Source organism: Benincasa hispida, chromosome 1 (genome assembly GCF_027475165.1).
Source record: "Benincasa hispida cultivar pf3 chromosome 1, pf3_genome.v1.1, whole genome shotgun sequence".
In the NCBI taxonomy this organism is placed as follows: Eukaryota; Viridiplantae; Streptophyta; class Magnoliopsida; order Cucurbitales; family Cucurbitaceae; genus Benincasa; species Benincasa hispida.
In genome coordinates, this window is record NC_143478.1 from 88,206,845 (window position 1) to 88,226,526 (window position 19,682).

The 19,682-nt window shown below is 34.4% G+C and overlaps 1 protein-coding gene across 2 annotated transcripts; it reads right to left on the reverse strand.

Moving 5' to 3' along the window:
• Window positions 1-16,287: 16,287 nt before the first annotated feature.
• LOC120070181 (WAT1-related protein At5g64700-like) lies at window positions 16,288-18,320 on the reverse strand. 2 transcript variants are annotated; one of them, XM_039022040.2, is made up of 7 exons: window positions 18,061-18,320; window positions 17,903-17,965; window positions 17,570-17,686; window positions 17,239-17,476; window positions 16,977-17,135; window positions 16,731-16,882; window positions 16,288-16,618 (listed from the first exon to the last, which is right to left on the reverse strand). In XM_039022040.2, exons 1-7 carry the CDS (start codon window positions 18,258-18,260, stop codon window positions 16,417-16,419), a joined length of 1,131 nt encoding a protein of 376 aa, XP_038877968.1. In that variant the 5' UTR covers window positions 18,261-18,320; the 3' UTR covers window positions 16,288-16,416. The 2 variants fall into 2 exon arrangements, with proteins under 2 accessions (XP_038877968.1, XP_090164052.1); XM_090307926.1 differs by having other exon boundaries at window positions 16,421-16,618; window positions 16,727-16,882.
• Window positions 18,321-19,682: the final 1,362 nt, after the last annotated feature.

Consider the following 19,682-nt stretch of genomic DNA (forward strand, 5'->3'; position numbering starts at 1 on the left):
CTTCTCCAGCTGCAATCTTCTCTATATCTTGTTATAGACCACCTCAAGATCTTCCCCACTATTCTCTTGGTGCTCTAGATTGAGTTGTGGGACTCAAAACAAGCTTGAATCAAGGGATGAAGGAAAAAAGCTCACTTCAGCAACCTTGTTGAAGAACCATTCTTCAAACCAATTTTTCTCTTAAAATTCTGTAGATTGCATGCCTTATTTTCACTCCAATCTTCTCATTATATTGCAGACCAACATGCAAAGAGAAGAGCTGCATGAGTTGCAGCTTGTGCTTGGAGAAGGCAAGGTAAATGGATGCTTCATGTGTGAGCTACTTCAAAGATGGATAATGGAAAAATCCATTTTTCTATTTGTGTTTTAGTTTTCTTTTCCTTTTTTAATTTTATCTAAAAATAAATTTTAATTTAAAAAATCTATTTGATTTTTAAAAAGAAAAATTAATTAATTAATAAATAAAACTTAATTAATTTAATATCAAATATTAAATTAATTTCAACACATATCCATCTTTATATATTTAAATCATATTTAAATATATAAATTCTCCTATTCCGTTTAATTCTAAAATTAAACATAATTATATCTCATATAATTACTAATTCCCTTAATTCTAATTTGAATGTTTCAAATTAACTTATCACGCTATTTTAGAGCTAGTCCTTACGAGCTAGTAGGGGGATCTCGCGGACCTACAGATCATGGGCTCCAACGATCCGAGATTAATTGGCTAAACTCATTAGACCAAATTAATCCCCAATTTGTTAACTAATGGGTCACTCCACTAAAGTTCATAGTTACACTCCCCTCACTGTAGATATATTATGTCCACATGATTTAACCATAATCAGCAAGTCGACCCTTCACAGGTTGTTCGTAATAACGACTGGGTCAAATATCTATTTTACCCCCGAGATTACGTCTTATTCCTCAAGTCCCTACTGATCCTCTAATGAACAACTGGTTTGTGATCGAATCACCAAATCAAACTCTCTTAGCCTAGTGAGAGGGTGGGACCACTTGTTCAAGACCTGGATTCAGTACTTAAGAGAAAAACCTTTCTCCTATCCCTAAATCAGGTAGATGTAAACTCCGTCTTGCACCTCATGTCCCTAATTATCTATCCAGTCTTACTCCTGATGTTGAGCCAACCCTCAACTATAAAAATCTAAGGGCAATCCTGAATAAACAGGAGTTCATAGTTAGCTCAGAATAAAGATCGAGTTACCTAGATCATCTAGGTGAAATAGTCAGTCTTAAACAGTAAATAACGTTATAAAGTAAGAGTGACTTATTTCGTTCTGATCTTATGTAAATTCATTACATAGGACTCCCCCACTCCTCATGTCATAACATGTATGAATTAGGATCACATCGTATGTAGCACTTTACAACTCTTTGTAACAACTACAGAGTAGGTTGCATCCAATGGTGTTACCAGAATAAGGTACCCAACCTCATTCATGTACTATAGATCATTTTGACTATTTACTCGAACCTGATCCACTCTTATATCTCCACATAAAGTTCAAGTACTCATACAATAGTCATGGGTCTTAGCTTATTGGATTTAGACTTTCATACAATTTATGAAATCAATAACAAGTATATTGATAATAGAAAATGTTTATCATGTTACAAATGCGAATTTTTAGGACATAAAACCCAACACATCGCATACATCAAACTGCCAACAGCAGATACATAGGGGACCCGTCTCATTTCCTCAACCTCTTGAGGTGTCTTAGGACACATTTCCTTAGACAATATAACTCCATGCCTGAAAGGAAGTATGCCCTTTTTGGAGTTCTACATCGAGTACTTGAACAACATCTTATCAATGTACGATGCCTGAGACAACACTAGCACTTTGTTTTTTCGATCCCAAAAGATCTGAATACCAAGAATAAATTGAGCCTCTTCCAAATATTTAATTTGAAATTGGGTCGCTAGCTAGTTCTTAACAGATGTCAGTAGACCTACGTCATTCCCAATGAGTAGGATATCATCTACATACAACACTAGGAAAACTACTAAATTGTTGATGATTTTCTTGTAGACACAAGGCTCATCGACGTTTTAGTCAAAGCCGTACGATTTGATCGCAGTATAAAACTGAATGTTCCAAGATCGAGATGCCTGTTTCAGTCTATAAATGGACCGATTCAGGTTGCAAACCTTTTGCTCTTGATCTTGGGCTATGAATCCCTCGAGCTGCACCATATAAATGGTCTCTTCAAGATTACCATTCAGAAAGGCAGTCTTGACATCCATTTTCCATATCTCATAGTCATAATATGAGACAATGGATAAGAGGATGCAGATAGACTTCAACATGGAAACCGGCCAGAAAGTCTCCTCATCGTCGACTCCCTACACCTAGGTATAACATTTTGCCACAAGTCTAGCCTTGAAGGTTTGCATCTTCTCATTAACACCCCATTTCCTCTTGTAAATCCATCTGCAACCTATAGGTTTTACCCCTTAGGTTGATCTACAAGATCCCATATTGAATTGAAGTACATCGACTCCATCTTGAGATCCATGGCTTTGACCCATTCATCCCGGTCAACGTCCTTCATTGCCTTCTGATAAGACAACGGATCCTCAACCTCGACATCGGCTACCATAGCCAGAATTTCCATGAAACCCATATAGCGAATAGGTGGGTTCGTAACCCTCCCACTATGTTGAGGTTCCCTTAAATCTTGAGGTGGAACTGACCTATCAGATGAACTTCTATCAACAACTCTTGTTGATGGAGCAGGCTCTTCAACAACTCTTGTTGAAGTTTTAGTAGTTTTGTTAGAAAGTTCACGCAACACGATCATACTACGTGGACTGTGCTCCTTTATATAATCCTCCTTCAGGAAGGTAGCATTCGTAGATACAAACACTCTGTTTTCCTTAGGATCATAAAAGTAACCTCCTCGTGTACATTTGGGGTAGCCTACAAAGAGGCACAACCTCGAAAGTGGTTCCAATTTTTTTTTATTGGCCTCAAGCACACGTGCTAGGCAACCCCATATGCAGAAGTGACGCAAACTAGCTTTATGCCCATTCCACAACTCCAAAGGTGTTCTCACAACACTCTTGGAAGGAACATAGTTGAGGATATACATTGTAGTCTCCACTGCAAACACCAAAACGAGTTCGGTAAGGAAGGGTAACTCATCATCGACCGAACCATGTCCAACAAGGTTCTGTTTCTCCTCTTCGCTATACCATTCTGCTGAAGTGTACCCGACGCTGAGAGTTGGGAATGTTGGGTTTTATGTCCTAAAACTCATGGTTTGTAAACATTAGAACTTATTCTGAGAATTCAATAAAGTTGTTGTTGAATATATTGTTTTCTTTAGAAATCCAATAAATCTAAGTCCCTTGACTATTATATGAGTACTTGAACTTTATGTGGAGACATATAAGTGGATCAGGTTTGAGTAAATAGTCAAAATGTTCTATAGTACATGAATAAGGTTGGGTACCTTATTCTGGTAACACTATTGGATGTGACCTACTCTATAGTTGTTACAAAGAGTTGTAAAGTGCTACATATGAAGTGATCCTAATTCATGTATGTTGAGACATAAGGAGTAGAGGTGTCCTGTGCAAATGAGTTTTGTGCAAGATTGGACCACGAAACCTGCCACTCTTACTTTATAACACTATTTTCTGTTTAAGACTGACTATTTTGAAGTGATGACCTAGGTAACTTAAACTTAATCCTGAGCTAACTATGAACTCCTGTTTGTTCGGGATTATCCTTTGATTTGCAAACGGTGAGAATAGACCAATTGTCTCTGCTCAATAAGCTTACCATTTTGGGGATAAGACTGGATGAATAGCTGGGAACATAGAGTGCAAGAGGAAATTCACTCTTAATCGATTAAGGTTAGTAGAGAGGTTGTTCCCTTTAAGTGCTGATTCTGGGTCTTGAACAAGAGGCCTCACCCTCTCATTGGCCTAAGAGGGATTCGATTTGTTGATTGGATCACAAATCAATTGTTCATTATGGGATCATTGGAACTTAAGGAACAAGAGGTAATTACGGGGGTAAAACAGAGATTCGACCCAGCCATTATTACGAGCAACCTGTGAAGGGTTAACTTACTAATCATGGTTATATTGAGTGGACATAATATATCTATAGAGAGGGGAGTTTAGCTATGGGCTTTAGTGGAATCACCCACTAGTTAACGAATGGGGGTTAGATCGATATAAGGAGTTTAGCCGATTAATCTCAGATCGTTGGAGCCTATGATCTGTAGGTCCATGAGGTCCCCCTACTAGCTTGTAAATGGGTAAGCTTTAGGGTAGCTTGAGAAATTAATTTGAAACGTTCAAATTAAACGGAACAAGAGAATAAATATTTAAATATGATTTAAATATATAAAGATGATTATTGTACAAAAATCAATTTAATATTTGATATTAAATTAATTTAAGAAAATCAAAAATTCATTTTTTATTTTAAAAAGAAAATGGAAATTCATTTTGCATGGATTGCACAAAGTGGAAAAAGAGTTTACTCCATTATAATCATATTTATGCTCACACACAAAGCATTTTCTTCTCTACTTTGATTCTCCAAGCATGAGCTGCAAACCATGCACTCCATCTCTTTGCATGTTCATCTAAATATATAAAGAAGATTGGAGTTATTGGAGAAGGAGAAAAAAAGAAAAGAATTCAGAATTCAGAGAGGAATTATGGTGAAGAAGAAATTGCCTTCTTCAATCTTGCTGCTGTGAGCTTTTCTTGTTCCTCCTCATCTTCAAGCTGTTCTTGAGTCCCACAACTCTGTCTACTCCAAGAGCATAGTAGGGAAGGCTTTTAGGTGGTTCATGTTGATATCAAGTGAAGACAACAGCTGAACAGACATTATCTTGAAGAGTTCATCAAAGGTATGTTCTGAAAACCCATTTTTATGAAGAGCATGCTTTAGTTTTTGCCAAAATTAGTGAATTAGAATGCTTATGGATCCTTGATACTTCTGCTGCATATTGTTTAACTCTTACAATTGGTATCAGAACATCTTTTAAGCTCAATTCGGTCTAATTTTGGCAAGGTGGGTGTTTTTTCATGAGATATATGAAACTGATGCACTGCTATGGTTTTCTCTGTTTTGTCATTTTAATTCTTTTTAATTTCTCAATTAAATTTATAATTGGCTCTTGTTTGATGAGCATTTATGTGTTAGCAAGAGTCTGTAATTTATTTGGAGTCATTAGAGTTGAAATTAAGATGTAATTGAAGAAACAAGCGAAGGAGGTCGAGCTACTGTTCCAGAGTTTTCAGCTTCTACTTAAATTTGTTGCTGATGTCCAGTTGCTAAACAATCGTTTAGCTCCAGACATTATACGATGAGAAGAAAAGCTATACGATCGTTTAGTAATATGTGCTGGTTGTTGTGATATTGAACGCTAAAAGATCGTGTACCTACGGGAGCTAAGCAATGCATTCATTTGCTATATGATAGCATTACACGATCGTTTAGTTTTATAAGTGGAAACTAGACGATATGTTTATTTTGCTAAACGATTGTGCTATATGATATTTTAGCAATGATGCGCGCTAAGCGATGCGATGAAGTGCTACGTGATAACGTTGAGCGATCGTTTGGTCGCGACGCTAAGAGATCGTGTAGATAAATGCTATGCGATGCGATGAAGTTCTATACGATGGAGCTATGCGATCGTTTAGCTGTGGCAGATATAAACGATGACTTGAATGCGTTGGGCAATGGTGTTATGCGATCACTTAGTATTATGCGATGGCGCTAAACGATTGCACTGCGATGGAACTAAACGATCGTCTAGTCCTATGCGATAGAGCTAAACAATCGTCTAGCTTCCAGCAAACACTATGCGATCATGTACTTCCTCTCAACCCAAGGCGACGACGCTAGACGATTACCTCTAGGCGCTAAACGATTGGCCTTAGCAGCATATTGAGGTTGGACCGAGAGCAACCGATTCGATCGGTTTACTCGAGGTTCAATCCGGTTCAGCCTCAAATGGTTGTGGTTGGTTCGGTTCAGGCTTTGTTGGTCCAGTTCAGACTCGTCTAGCCCAGTTCAAGTTATTTTGAGTTTTGTTTGGAGCGATTCGAGCGGTTCAAAGATGGTTATAAAGCTTTTTGTAATAGTTAGCTATCTGTTTGCTTGTTTATACCAAAACGAAAACCATAACAGTTAGTATTTAATTGTTTATGCATGAGATGTATGGGATAATTAAATAAATTCATGTATATGCATATAGTATGCCATGTAGATTTAAAACCCCACCATAGGAAGCATGATACATGCATTAACAGTATGTTATAATTGTTAGATACCTTCGTTGTTTGTCGTGGATGTTTAGCATGTTTAAATTTTGTAAGCCATTATAAAATTGGTTAGACATTTAAAATCCATAACAAAGAAGAGCTGCATCTCACTTAGGTTAACCACTTATTTTAATAGTTAAAATAGGTCGTTAAACTTGTAAAACTATGGTTACAAACTCAACCGGTATATAATCCTATCGAAGGCTGAGGGTATTTAAGTTGACGGTCTATGGAACACCTCCTACCTAGGGATTATAGCCGAATAATTGAGCGTTGGTAACTGGTTTTATGAACATTCGTGAGCGATGTGAGGTAATAAAATAGTTTATCACCAAGACATTGTAGGTTAAATCCAATTATAAGAATTATATTTGGATAAACTACATAGACTTAGGTTGTAAGAAATTAACGGTCTTGCCAATGTAAAATATCTAAACATTTAGAACACTTCAGTGAGAGAATAAAAGTTATTAACTCTCACGTCATCAAGAGTTCATACCGTGAGATCCATGCTTGGCTTCTTGTCGATTTTACCTCGACTGCTCCATACAGAAAGTGTTTGCATGGGTTAATAACAAGGTGAATGGGGGAATTCGTTCATAGTAAGTGGGTGAAGGAAATGTGTAAACATTGTCCTACGGTCTCCTACATTAGTTTGAACCGTGAGATTCTTATGTTGCACCTGCTGTTGTTTTTCATGCAGCACTAGCTAGTCGTTAACCATGACGATCCCTACGGAGGGTTGTAACATAGGATTCGGAATAACCCAGGCTTCAGTAAAATGAATAGGGTCTTATAGTTCCATCTTGGGTATTGTCTTCTATTTTTGAGGCATACTCATACCGTTCTGTAAGATCTAAAAATGGCGGGTCTACACTTATAAGACTTACTAAGTGTTAGTAATAATCTTGACCAAAAACAATAACTAAATGACTATCGGAATATGAGTTATTTTGGAGATAATATTTGATCAAGAACCGTCTTGCTTTTGTGAAGGAATTCTTAATTGCCCCATGGTAGCATTTGTTCTAAATCACTTAAATATCATTGCAAAAATAATGATTATGGGTACATTATCAATTTGCTAAAACTTGATTGGATTTAAAAGCAATTCACTTATAAAATTTGTTTATAATTTCAGAATGACGAGTTCTATTATACAATTGTTGGCTTTGGAAAAACTGATTGGGGACAATTATGTAAAATGGAAATCAAATTTGAATACAATACTCACGATAGACGATTTGAGATTTGTCTTAACGGAGGAATGTCCTCTCATTCCTAGCTCAAATACAAACCGAACTGTTTGGAAAGCATTTGATAAATGGATCAGGGCTAATAATAAAGCCCGTGATTATATTCTTGCTAGCCTGTCTGACGTTTTGGCGAAAAAACACGAGGGTATGAACACTGCCAAAGAGATTATGGAATCTCTAAGAGGGATTTTTGGACAACCGTCCTTCACCCTAAGGCATGGTGCTATCAAATACGTTTACAACAGTCGCATGAAAGAGGGGACCAATGTTCGTGAACATGTCCTGGATATGATGGTCCATTTTAATGTGGCTGAAGTGAACGGTGCTTGATGGATGAGAGAAGTTAAGTTGGCTTTATTCTAGAATCTCTTCCAAAGAGTATTCTGCAATTTTGTACCAATGCCTTGATGAATAAAATTGAATACAACTTGACAACTCTGCTTAATGAGCTGCAAGCTTTTCAGACCATGTTGAGAACGAAGGGTCTGGAACCAGTACCAGAAGTAAATGTTGCTTCTACAGAGAAGAGAGGAATGTCATCCATGCCTGAAGTTGCCTTGTCTTCGCAGACTAAGAGTTTTCTAGCGAAGAAAGACAAAGGGAAAGGGAAAAAGCCTGCTGGTAAGAAGAGCAATAAAACCACTGTAGAGAAAGGGAAATGTTTCTACTGCAACGAGCTAGGGCACTAGAAGAGAAATTGCCCTAAATATCTTGCAGAGAAAAGAGCAGAGAAAGGCAAATAGGCTGCTTAGATCCTGGAGACCGTTTGCTCAGTTAATCCAGTAGTAAAAGTTACTGATGAAGATGTAAATTACCTGCTTTTGTTAAAACTTGTAATGAACCTTTTGTACATATTTTTTTTTTTGTTATGAATGAAATGTTTTTCCAAAAAATATGTTTGTTCTATCTCATAGCAACTTATGTTAAGAATCAAATTACTTATAGCCATCAGCAAATATTCAGATATTTAAATGGCTAAGATCAAAGTATAATGAATTTAAGAGTTTCTAGCTCTGACTGTTAACAAGAGTTGTTAAGGCAGGTCAGACCATCTTAATCAAAGAGTAGAGAGTACCTTAATGTAGTGGGAGAAAAATGTGTTTCCTAGCCATTATTGAGAAACAGATGAATTCCCCATAAGAAACCTATTTGTATACTAATATGTTTACAATGATTCTCTCGGCTAAAGTGTTTAAGAATCATCTAGTAAGACTAGAAATACCGAAGATTAATAACCTAGGGCAAGTGGGAGAAATATTAGGTATGAGATACCAGATGGTAAAAACCATGAGTATGGGATGCCCTAGTTTATTGTATTTCTCTATAAAACTTAGAAACTCAATCTTATATATCAAATATATAAGTTACTACTAGAGTTTTAGTCTAAGTGGGAGTTTGTTGGGTTTTATGTCCTAAAACTCGTGGTTTGTAAACATTAGAACTTATTCTGAGAATTCAATAAAGTTGTTGAATATATTGTTTTCTTTAGAAATCTAATAAATCTAAGTCCCTTGACTATTATATGAGTACTTGAACTTTATGTGGAGACATATATGTGGATCAGGTTCGAGTAAATAGTCAAAATGTTCTATAGTACATGAATAAGGTTGGGTACCTTATTCTGGTAACACTATTGGATGCGACCTACTCTATAGTTGTTACAAAGAGTTGTAAAGTGCTACATACGAAGTGATCCTAATTCGTGCATGTTGAGACATGAGAAGTGGGGGTGTCCTATGCAAATGAGTTTTGTGCAAGATCGGACCACGAAACCTGTCATTCTTACTTTATAATGCTGTTTACTGTTTAAGACTGACTATTTCGAAGCGATGACCTAGGTAATTTAACCTTAATCCTGAGCTAACTATGAACTCCTATTTGTTCGGGATTATCCTTTGATCTGCAAATGGTGAGAGTAGACCAACTGCCTCTGCTCAATAAGCTTACCATTTTGGGGATAAGACCAGATGAATAGTTGGGAACATAGGGTGCAAGAGAGAATTCACTCTTAACCGATTAAGGTTAGTAGAGAGGTTGAGATCGTGGATCACTAATCAATTGTTCATTAGGGGATTAGTGGATCTCATTTGAATTCCCACGGAAGCATGAGATCGTCTTGTATTTCAAAATTTGACTTTATAGAAATAAAATACAGCCGTCCAAATATGAAGAATAGAGGATAAACATCAAAACCAGCATGCTATAACAAAAGGAAGAGATGGAAAAAGGATCTCACCTTTTCCTCTCAATTTTCTCATGAATGCCTCTTTCAATAAACAAGGGAACCACTTGGAAGAGGGAGAGAAAGAGGTAGTGAGAAATTATTTAGAGAGTTATATGTGTAGGTTGAGGTTTTCATCAAATTAGATCCATAGCCCTAAATGGTCCATAAAGAAGTATTTAATGGAGAAGGGTTAACCCATCCTCTAAGATTGGCATACTAATTAAATAACTATATATTAAATTGCATTTAATATAAAGTTAATTAATTAACATAAATATCATATATATATAATTAACCTCAAATTTCTATCATTTCTTAATTAGTTAATTAACTATTAATTAATAAATTAAATAATTATATTGAATCATATTTAATATAAAATTAATTAACATATAAATATCACATATTTATATATATACATCTCTTTATGAATTCAATTCATATAAATCTAATATTGGAATCTCATTTAAATATATTTCTCTTCTACTATAATTCTATATGAATCCAATTCATATGAATTTAATATTCGAATCTCATTCAACATTTCTCTCTTACATAATTTGGATTATAGATCACAACTTTAATTAACCATATTATATACCAATCATATTAATATAAAATTCCATCAAGTGATTTGAACAATTCAAATAATTCATCATTACTTATCCTTTAGCAAGCTAACAAAGGGACCTTATAAATGTACATACTAGAAGCTCTAATGATATGAGATTAATTAATTAAATTAATTGATATTCATTAATTATTGGCCACTCCACTAAAGATCGATAGTTGCACTCTTTGCGCTACAAATATATTTCTATGTCCACGGACATAAACAATCAACTATGAGTCGACCCTTCATAAATCACTCATAACTACAGCTGGGTCAAATTACCATTTTACCTTTGTAATTATATCTAACTCCTTAAGTGCCACTGATTCCTCTAATGAACAAAAAATTTGTAGTCTAACTATAAACTGACATCTCTTGGGCTAGTGAGAGGTCACCTCATTATTTAAGACTCGAAATCAACTATTAAGGGAGCAATTTATCTATTTTCTCTAAGGTTGGGAAGGAATGAATTCCATTTTGTGCAATTGTGTTCCCAACTCCCTATTCAGACAATCCCCAAAATGGTAGGCTTGTTGAGTCAGTTAACATGGCCACTCTTACCCATACAAATCAAAGGATTGCCCTCATAAACATGAATCCACAATTCAATCAAGATTAAGGTCAAGTCATCTATGACCATCCTAGTGAAATGTAAGTCTCTTCTTGCAACGGTATTATACAGAGAGACTATTCATTTCGTGGTCTAGTCTTATTCAAACTCTTTGTATATAATACCCTTGCTCACATGTCTCTCCACATGAATGATTAGGATCAGATCATTTGTAGCATTTTACAACAATTATAACAATTACAAAGCAAGCCATAGTTATAGTATCATCAGGATAAGGTACTCAGTTTTATCCATTTACTACAGACTATTTAGGTTATTACTTAAACATAATCCACCCGTATGTCAATCATATACATGTTTTAAGTTTTGTAAAATAACCTTGGATCTTAGTTTATTGGATTGAATTAATGCAGTCTAAATGTTAATAATTTATTAAATATATAATTTATTTTTACAAATTACAATATATATGAGATTCCAACACCCTATTTATTTAATTTTTTACTTATACATTTTATTTTATTTTATTTACTAATTAAAATTTGGGAAACTTTCATAGGTTGGAAAAATGTCAAGCTATTTATAAAAATAGTAAAAAAACTAAAATTAAAAAAATAAATACTGATAGATTTCTATCAACATCTATTAGTGATAGAAACTGATAGAAGTCTACCATTGATAGAGGCAATGTCTATCATTGATACAAACTAATAGAAGTCTAAAATGATTAAATTTTGTGTTATGCGTAAATAGTTTAACTTATTTTTCTATTTTTAAAAATCTCCCTTAAAATTTTATATTTTAAAATATTTAATAGCTAAAAAATGTAGAATTAAAAAAAATAGGAATTATTTTAAAATTCGTTAATTTAATTCAAACTTTAATTTAGTTGTAGATTTATTTTATTTTTTAAAAATAATCTTGATATATATTATATATGTATACACACACGACCGCACCGACTTGCAACCACCCATGATGTTGGAAGGCCTGAAGGAGGTGAAAAGATGTCGGAATTGTTGCTCCACCGCTAACTGTCGAATTGGATTCGCTTATCTTGATTAACCTGCTCAATTGAGATTCTTCTGATCCTCACGAAGTGGGCTCTATGGTTGATGAAATTTTGGATGTTGAATGTTGTTAGTTTCCTTTTGCCTCTAGAGAGGAAAACAAAGTAGCCCACTCCTTAACTGTTTTGGCTTCCTCTTCGAACGATTCTTTTGTTTGGAAAGAGAGCTTTCAAAATTGTATTCTCTCCCTCATTCATGAGGACCTTTTAATATAGTTTTGGAGGTGTGTTGTCCGATTTTAGCCTAAGAAAAACCTATGATTTCAATAAAAGAAATGGTCTTCTTGTGTCTGGTTTTGGTGACAATTACATAGCTCTTCTTCCTCTAAAGAATTTTTAGTTTTTTTATTCTTTTTTTAATTCATTTTGTGGAATTTCAAGTGTAATTTGGTGGGGAAGATAATTTTGATATCTCTACTTCTTTTGGGTCATCAATATGGCTTATGTATAATATAAATTTCAAGGAGAGGGAGAGAGAAAGAGAAAGAGAAAGAGAAAGAGGGAAAAGTGAGAACTTCATAGTGATTGAAAAGAGAGAGAGAGGAGGGAAAAGCCAAGACAAGGAGAGAGAGAAGTCAAATTGAGAGCAAAGAAAAAAAAAATGTGTAAGGTGAACGCAGACAAATGGGCACATCATGTAAAGTGATTACATAGTTTGGTGTAATCAAAGTTGAGTTGAGACCGGACCCACAATTAATCGTTAAATTTTGGTAAGCAACATTAATGGTTATAGGTTGTATCCCATAATTGTGGATTCTCATTGCATGATTATGCTTACGATCAAGTAGGCCATGGACTTTTAAATGTTGTGTAATACGAAGAGAAGTTTTTGTTATTGAAAGCGGTGAAAGTCCAAATACATTTTTATGAATTTTTTTAAGGGGTTAAAGTAAAAGGTATTTGAACACACACGGGAGTGACTTCTCCATCTTTGAGTTGGGTTAGGTTTTGGCAAAATATTAGAAATGCAGTTGTAAAGAGTTAAGCGGTGATGGTGGTCCAACAGAGTCCAACGACAATTCCAATAAAGGTTCTAAGAAATCTAGCATGCATGAGCGATGAAGATTGAGAGGAAATTGATTTGAGAGTTGCAAGTGCAATTAGGCTAAATTTGGCTACGAATGTTCTTGCAAATGTGCATGGATTTTTTACAGCCAAAAAGTTTTGGGAGAAACTTGAGCAATGTATTAAACAAAAAGCATCTTAAATCGGTTGTATCTGAAGGACCAGTTTCACACTTTGTAGATGGTGGGAAGTACAAAAATCTTAGATGATCTACGTATTCTCAATGACATCGTTTATGAGCTGGAGATGATCGGAGTGAAGATAAGACACTCAAACTCATCTTGCCACTTCCTCCTTCTCGGAACATATGAAGTCAATATTGATGTATGGGAAGGAAACTTTAGATTTTGTTGTGGCTACTAGTAAACTTTTGTTAGAAGAAAGACGATTGAATAGTGAAGGGCGTACTTCACAAGAAGAATCAGTACTGGTACCTAGCAAGTGGAAGAGAAAGAAGAAAGAGGTTATGTAGAAAAATTATTGCTGAGAATGTGGACAGTCTGGACACATGGAAAGGGATTGTCCTAACATTGCAAGTTCATCAAAAAGCTCTGGGTCGGATGCTAATGTCATCTCCACCGCCACGGATGATGGCAATCCATTCTTTTGAAGAAAGAATAAATTCATACTCATGGTATGTCTGCTTTACCATGATAGAGGAAATGATATTAATGGTTCCACAACTTTGCACACGGGACATTGACTTGATAGTTACGCAAGGTATGTGGTGGAAGCTATGTCGATAGCTGAAGGACTTCTAGGTGAGTCAAGTAGGTGAAAGTTGCACTTCCATAAATTTCAGCCAGGTTTATCGACATGTAACAAATATAGAATTAGTGTGTCAACTCTAGAGGGGTTAATAAAGTTTTATTAAAACTAACTAAAATTTTATTTTAAAGTGGATCTAATTAAATAAATTAATAAACTTTTTACTAGCAATTAATTTAAACAAGATTTTCAAGTAAATTCAACTCAAAGTAATCAAAAAATTAAAACGAACACTTTTAAGCACCCTATTTAAATTTAATAATAAGATTTGTAAATGATATGGGATTTTGAGGACTATCAATCAAAGTAAACAAATACGAGCAATTGATTTCAAGAATTAAAAATACAATTAATTTTCTACAACGAAATATAATAACAAAAATTAATTACAAAATAAATTAAGAGAGGGATAGAGAAATTGACACTGTGATTTTATAGTGGTTCGATACAACATGACTTACATTCACTTTTCAAGCTCCTTTTGAGTATTTCATTAGAAGTCTTGACTCTTTCCACGCGGTAAAGTTGAATTGCTGCAATATTCTTTTTCCGGAAGCATGAACAAACCTGATGATTTCTACGATTGAAGATTAAACCATTACAACACTTTTGTATGGATTCAAGAGTAACATCTTACGATAGATTTAAAAGAATTAAAGAGCAAGATGAGAAAAAATTCTCTTAAAAAGTGGATTTACAAATTTAAGCACTCAACAAAGTAATTCTCACCATGCAATAAATCTCTCTCAAGAATTAGATGAAAAGAACAAAATTGAAGCTTAGAGAGTGCAACAATGGAGGCATTGTGTTTTGTGGAGGATGAAAATAATGTCAAAATGTTATGAAATGTGGAGAGGAGATGAATGGGTCGTTTGGTGCACTAACTAAAAGTTGGTGAAGTGGGTTTATTATAGCTCATTCTATGTTTGGGACACTAAATAAAATAGTGGTGTATACCACTATTTATAATCTATAATTATGTATATAATAAATACTATTTCAATATCATCTTTGCTACAATATTTACCATTTGTCACTTATCCTCTATTTTCTTTTTTGTTGCAGTGTTTACTATTTTTTACCAAACAAAAATTTTACACTCCAAACACAAACTATTATAATCCAAACTAAAATAGTCTACACCCCAAACACTAACCATTATAACTCATTGACTATTATAATTCACTAATTATAATAATCACTAACTATAATAACTAACTCAATGTCCAAAATGCCTTCAAAGAGTTTAAAAAGAAGGGAAAGTAGGTGAAAACTATATTTATATTGGGCCATTAGATGTTTGTAAAATTCAAATCAATAGTGGAGATTTAAAAATAGTAATAATGATACTATTCTTTTTTTTTAAAAAAGAAGATGTATAACCAATAGAAATTGAAGCATGAGCTAAATGTTTAATTATTATTATTATTATTAATTTTTAAACTCAACTATACATTATAGTCAAACATAAAATAATATAATAATAATATATATTTTTTAAAATTATTTTCTTTTAAAACTCAACAAAAAGAAAAAGTCCACTATGTGTTACTCCCCCATTACTCTATATGTCACATTTTAGTTTGATTAATTATGATGATTTGGTCGTCACATCACCACATTGGTTATTTTCCCATTAAGCTTGATTTGGCTATAGATTTTTCGTTTGAGCTTCAATTTAGGTGATTCAAAATTTGTTGTAATCATTATTCCGAGCTCTATGCAATGAAAACTTAAAAAATACTCAAATTATTGTAAATTAATTCAAATTTCTTATCATTAAAATATTAATTAATTAATTAATTAATTTGATATTAAAGATGAAAAAGCCAACAACGAAAAAGAAAGTTCTTGGAAGGTGGTACTCCAAGTGGTCTACTCTTTATGTTGAAGTGAGTTATAATTCTCTGAATTGAAAATTATGATTATTAGTAAGGATGTAGCACAATTTGTGGATTCTTCAAATATCTTGCCAAAGCGAAATTGTCCCACCTTGAAAAACTTCAAAAAAGTTATTAACTCCAAGCACTATGTATAAAAGGAAAATATGCCCTTGATTTCAAATTGTCATAATTAGAAACACTTAAAGATTAATTGTATTAACTTTAATCAAATTACCTTTTGCATTCCATATTTGAGTGTGAGAAAAAGGATGTGAGTAATCAAAAATGGCAAGAGATTTTCGTGTGATTATAATAATTTTTCACATATATAGTAGATTTTTGTCTGCGTTCCAATTTTTCTTTTTTAATTGTTTAATTATTTTTTTCGTATTCATACCATAGAAATGAGAAATTTTTCGAACGAGTTAGAATCCTAATTAAGCTAGGGTGAATTGAGAAAATGGAACTTAAAGTAAAAATTGAAGGAAAAAAGAGTGAATACAATTTGGGAAATTAAGATTAATTAGAAAAGAAATAAAGTTGGATGGGGGTAATTAGAAGTTTGAAGTTGAAGCGGGGTTGAGTTGAAAATTGGAAAAGAGAAGAGCAAAATTAAGTATTATTATTAATAGTGTTAAGTGGGTGTAGCGGGCGTTGGGAGTAGAGGTGGTGAGTGCAGGGGCGGAGGTTGGGAAGTGGTTGGCGGTAGATGAATAGCGACTGCAGCAGCTGCTGATCTCGGGAGATGCGTTGATAATTCGTTCATCTTCATGTCCTTTGTCTTACCCCACAGGAAACAGTACAGCCCCGCTACCATCACACACGTCCCCAATATGCTGCAAAGCAAAATTTAATATAATTTATTCATTATAATTATATCCTTCCATCCATATTTTTTTCTTATTTAAATATATTATATCCTAGTTCAAGTACTGCGTACGTACGTACTTGCCCACTTTAATCTCCTCCCCAAGTATGATGGCTTCTGAGATTGCCACAAAGATTAGAGCGAGAGGGTTGAACATGGGAGGGAAAGTGGGTCCTTGGATTGAAATTGCCCATGTGGTCAAGCAAAAAGTAGCTGCTGTGGCAAGTGCTCCCTGTGCATATATAAATAAATAAATATATATATATATATTGTATGATATATGAATTTAATTAGACGGGTATAGTGTATGTATTGTATAGTAATACCGAGTAGAAAATGGTGAGAAGCTGGAGATCCCAACCCAACTTCCAAGAAGCCTTGTTGGTGTCGAGGCACAAGCCAAGCAGTGTTGACTGAATGCATGCTATGACACATGTTAGCATGGTGGCCAAGTAGTTTGAGGGAAACACTTTCACCAACTTCACCTGTAATGTGTGTGTGGTCATAGCCCCATTATTATCATTATTATTATTAGTATAATAATGATGATGATTTGTAGAAGCAGATGGCATAATATATAATACTTACTTGGACAACAAACCATGTAGCGTAAGAAAAGCAGCTGGCAACAAGCAGGAGGGTGCCTCGTCCCCAGTGACGACCACCCGCCTCCATATTAGATATTATACAATTGTCATCATCGTGATGACCAATGTGAAACCCTTTTCCTTTGTAAAGACTCGTAATCAGTGCTCCCCCAACACACAAAATTGCCCCCACTACCGTTACTTGCCCTGCTCTTCTCTTCAACCTCACTTTTTCAATCCTACGTACGAAAACGATTATTTATTATTATTATTATTATTATTATTATTATTATCAAGCTAGCTACTGCAGGGGCAGTGTGGGCCATCCCTACCTCAGTATGGAGGAGATTACAAATGTCACTGCGGGAATCAAGTTCAGGAAGTTGGTAGCATAAGTAGCTGTCGTGTCTCGCAGACCATAATAATACAGTCCCATTGCCGCTGTTATCCTGCATGTAATTATATCTAACAATTTGCCTTATTCAGTTATGACATGATCATATCAATTATTCTAAACTATAATTAAGTTAATTAAAGTTGCCATTTTTGAGATGGAATTACTTAAACGACAAGGGAAGAAAAAAAATCCTTAGATGATATCAAGGATGGATGAATAGTAATAATAATAGAAATGTAGTAATTTTGAGTTTTGAGGGTAGTGGTACCCGGTGAAGGCACTGAGAAAAAGCCAAAAGAAAACCTGGCAGCTCAACTTGTTTGCGTTTCTTCTGCAACCAAATTAGGCACGAGAATGGGGTGAGTATGTTATAATTATATAATTAAATAACATGAAGATTATTTAGGGATATATTAATCAATTAACCTTTCGAAGAAGAAAGCAAAGGGTGCAACGCAGAGAGTGGCGACGAGATGACGGTAGGCCATAAGTGCAAAAATGAAGGTGCCATGATTCAGAATAACTTTGCTCAGAACTTGCATTCCGGTGGCAAATATTTGGACGGGCAACATCGCCAGAATGGGGCAACTCCCCTTCAACAATTTCTCGACTTTATTCACACTCATTATTATATATTGCGATTGCGATTGCGATTGCCTACAACAACGACTCTCTCAATCCATCTCCTTCCTAATTTCTTAATAGCAACCCATAACATTAACATATGTATATATATACACACACTCACTGCCTAGCTAGCTAGCTTCATTAAATTTACACAACCCCACACAGCGCATAAAAATGTCTTTTTCTCTTTTTAAACACGCAAACACGCAAACAAACAACCAAATAATTTTGGAAATTTGTTCCTCTTTCTTTCTTTCTTCTCTCTCTACCCTTTTTGCCTTACATGGAAATCTACTCAATGCATATAGTTTTAAGAGAATGTCTCTTGTGAGCGGTATTTATTTACACACTCAAACTTGACACACATTTTAATTCTTGGATGTGGGTTACATCATGCCATTATTTGAGAGTCTAAAAATGGTGGAGCATATGTGAGTTGTGAGGATGGATTAATTGCACGCCTCACTGGGAGCCATTAATTCAAACTCACCTATTTCCCTCCTCCATTCTTAGCTTAGGCCTTATTGATTGGAAATATTGTTGGACCCTTTCAAATAACTCTGCATTACAGTGTTTCGTTGGTATAAGTTGAGATACGAATCATATAGATATAAAATATAATAAAATAAATCTGAGTATATCTTTCCCACAAAATAAAATGGAATTTAGATTTGGTCTTAAATCAAATTTTGAAGAAAAAAACTTTATTTTGTATTTATGATCATTTCATCTCCAATTCACATAAAAACAAGTAGTGAAAGCTTTACTTGATACGACTTTATTTTATTCTTTTAGGGGTTTGTTTCGTGGTAATCTTAGATTATCTCCACATGAACATCTAGATTCCTTTGTATTGCAATAATTTTAAAATAGTCAGGCATCGAAAGATACCGGTGTTGGGTTGTATGTGTCCTAAAACTCGTAGTTTGTAATATTAAAAATATTCTATTATGAATAAAGATATTATTGACATTTCTTCGATAAAACTGTTATTGAATATGTAAGTTGCACTTGTAAAGACTAAATCCAATAAACTAAAGATCCATGACTATTATATGAATACTTGAACTTTATGTGGAGACATAAAGATGAATCAAGTTTGAGTAAATAGCAAAAACGGTCTATAGTATATGAATAAAGTTGGGTGCCTTATTCTGGTAACACTATCGGATGTGGCTCACTCTGTAGTTATTATAATTTGTTGTAAAATGCTACAAATAAAGTGATCCTGATTCGTTCATGTAGTGACATGAAGAGCGAGAGCATCCTATGCAATGAGTTTGCATAAGATCGGACCAAGAAATAAGACACTCTTACTTTATAACATTGTTTACTGTTTAAGATTGAATGTTTCAAAACCTAGGTAACTCGACTTTAACCCTGAGCTAACTATGAACTCTGTTTATTTAGGATTATCTTTA

Excerpts from the sequence above, each read along its gene's own strand:
- LOC120070181 (XM_039022040.2), bottom strand. The coding sequence starts at position 18,260 with ATGAGTGTGAATAAAGTCGAGAAATTGTTGAAGGGGAGTTGCCCCATT. Across the intron at positions 17,966-18,060 it reads TTTGCTTTCTTCTTCGAAAG|AAGAAACGCAAACAAGTTGA; the intron begins GTTAATTGATTA and ends ATTTGGTTGCAG. Across the intron at positions 17,687-17,902 it reads TTTCTCAGTGCCTTCACCGG|GATAACAGCGGCAATGGGAC; the intron begins GTACCACTACCC and ends AATTACATGCAG.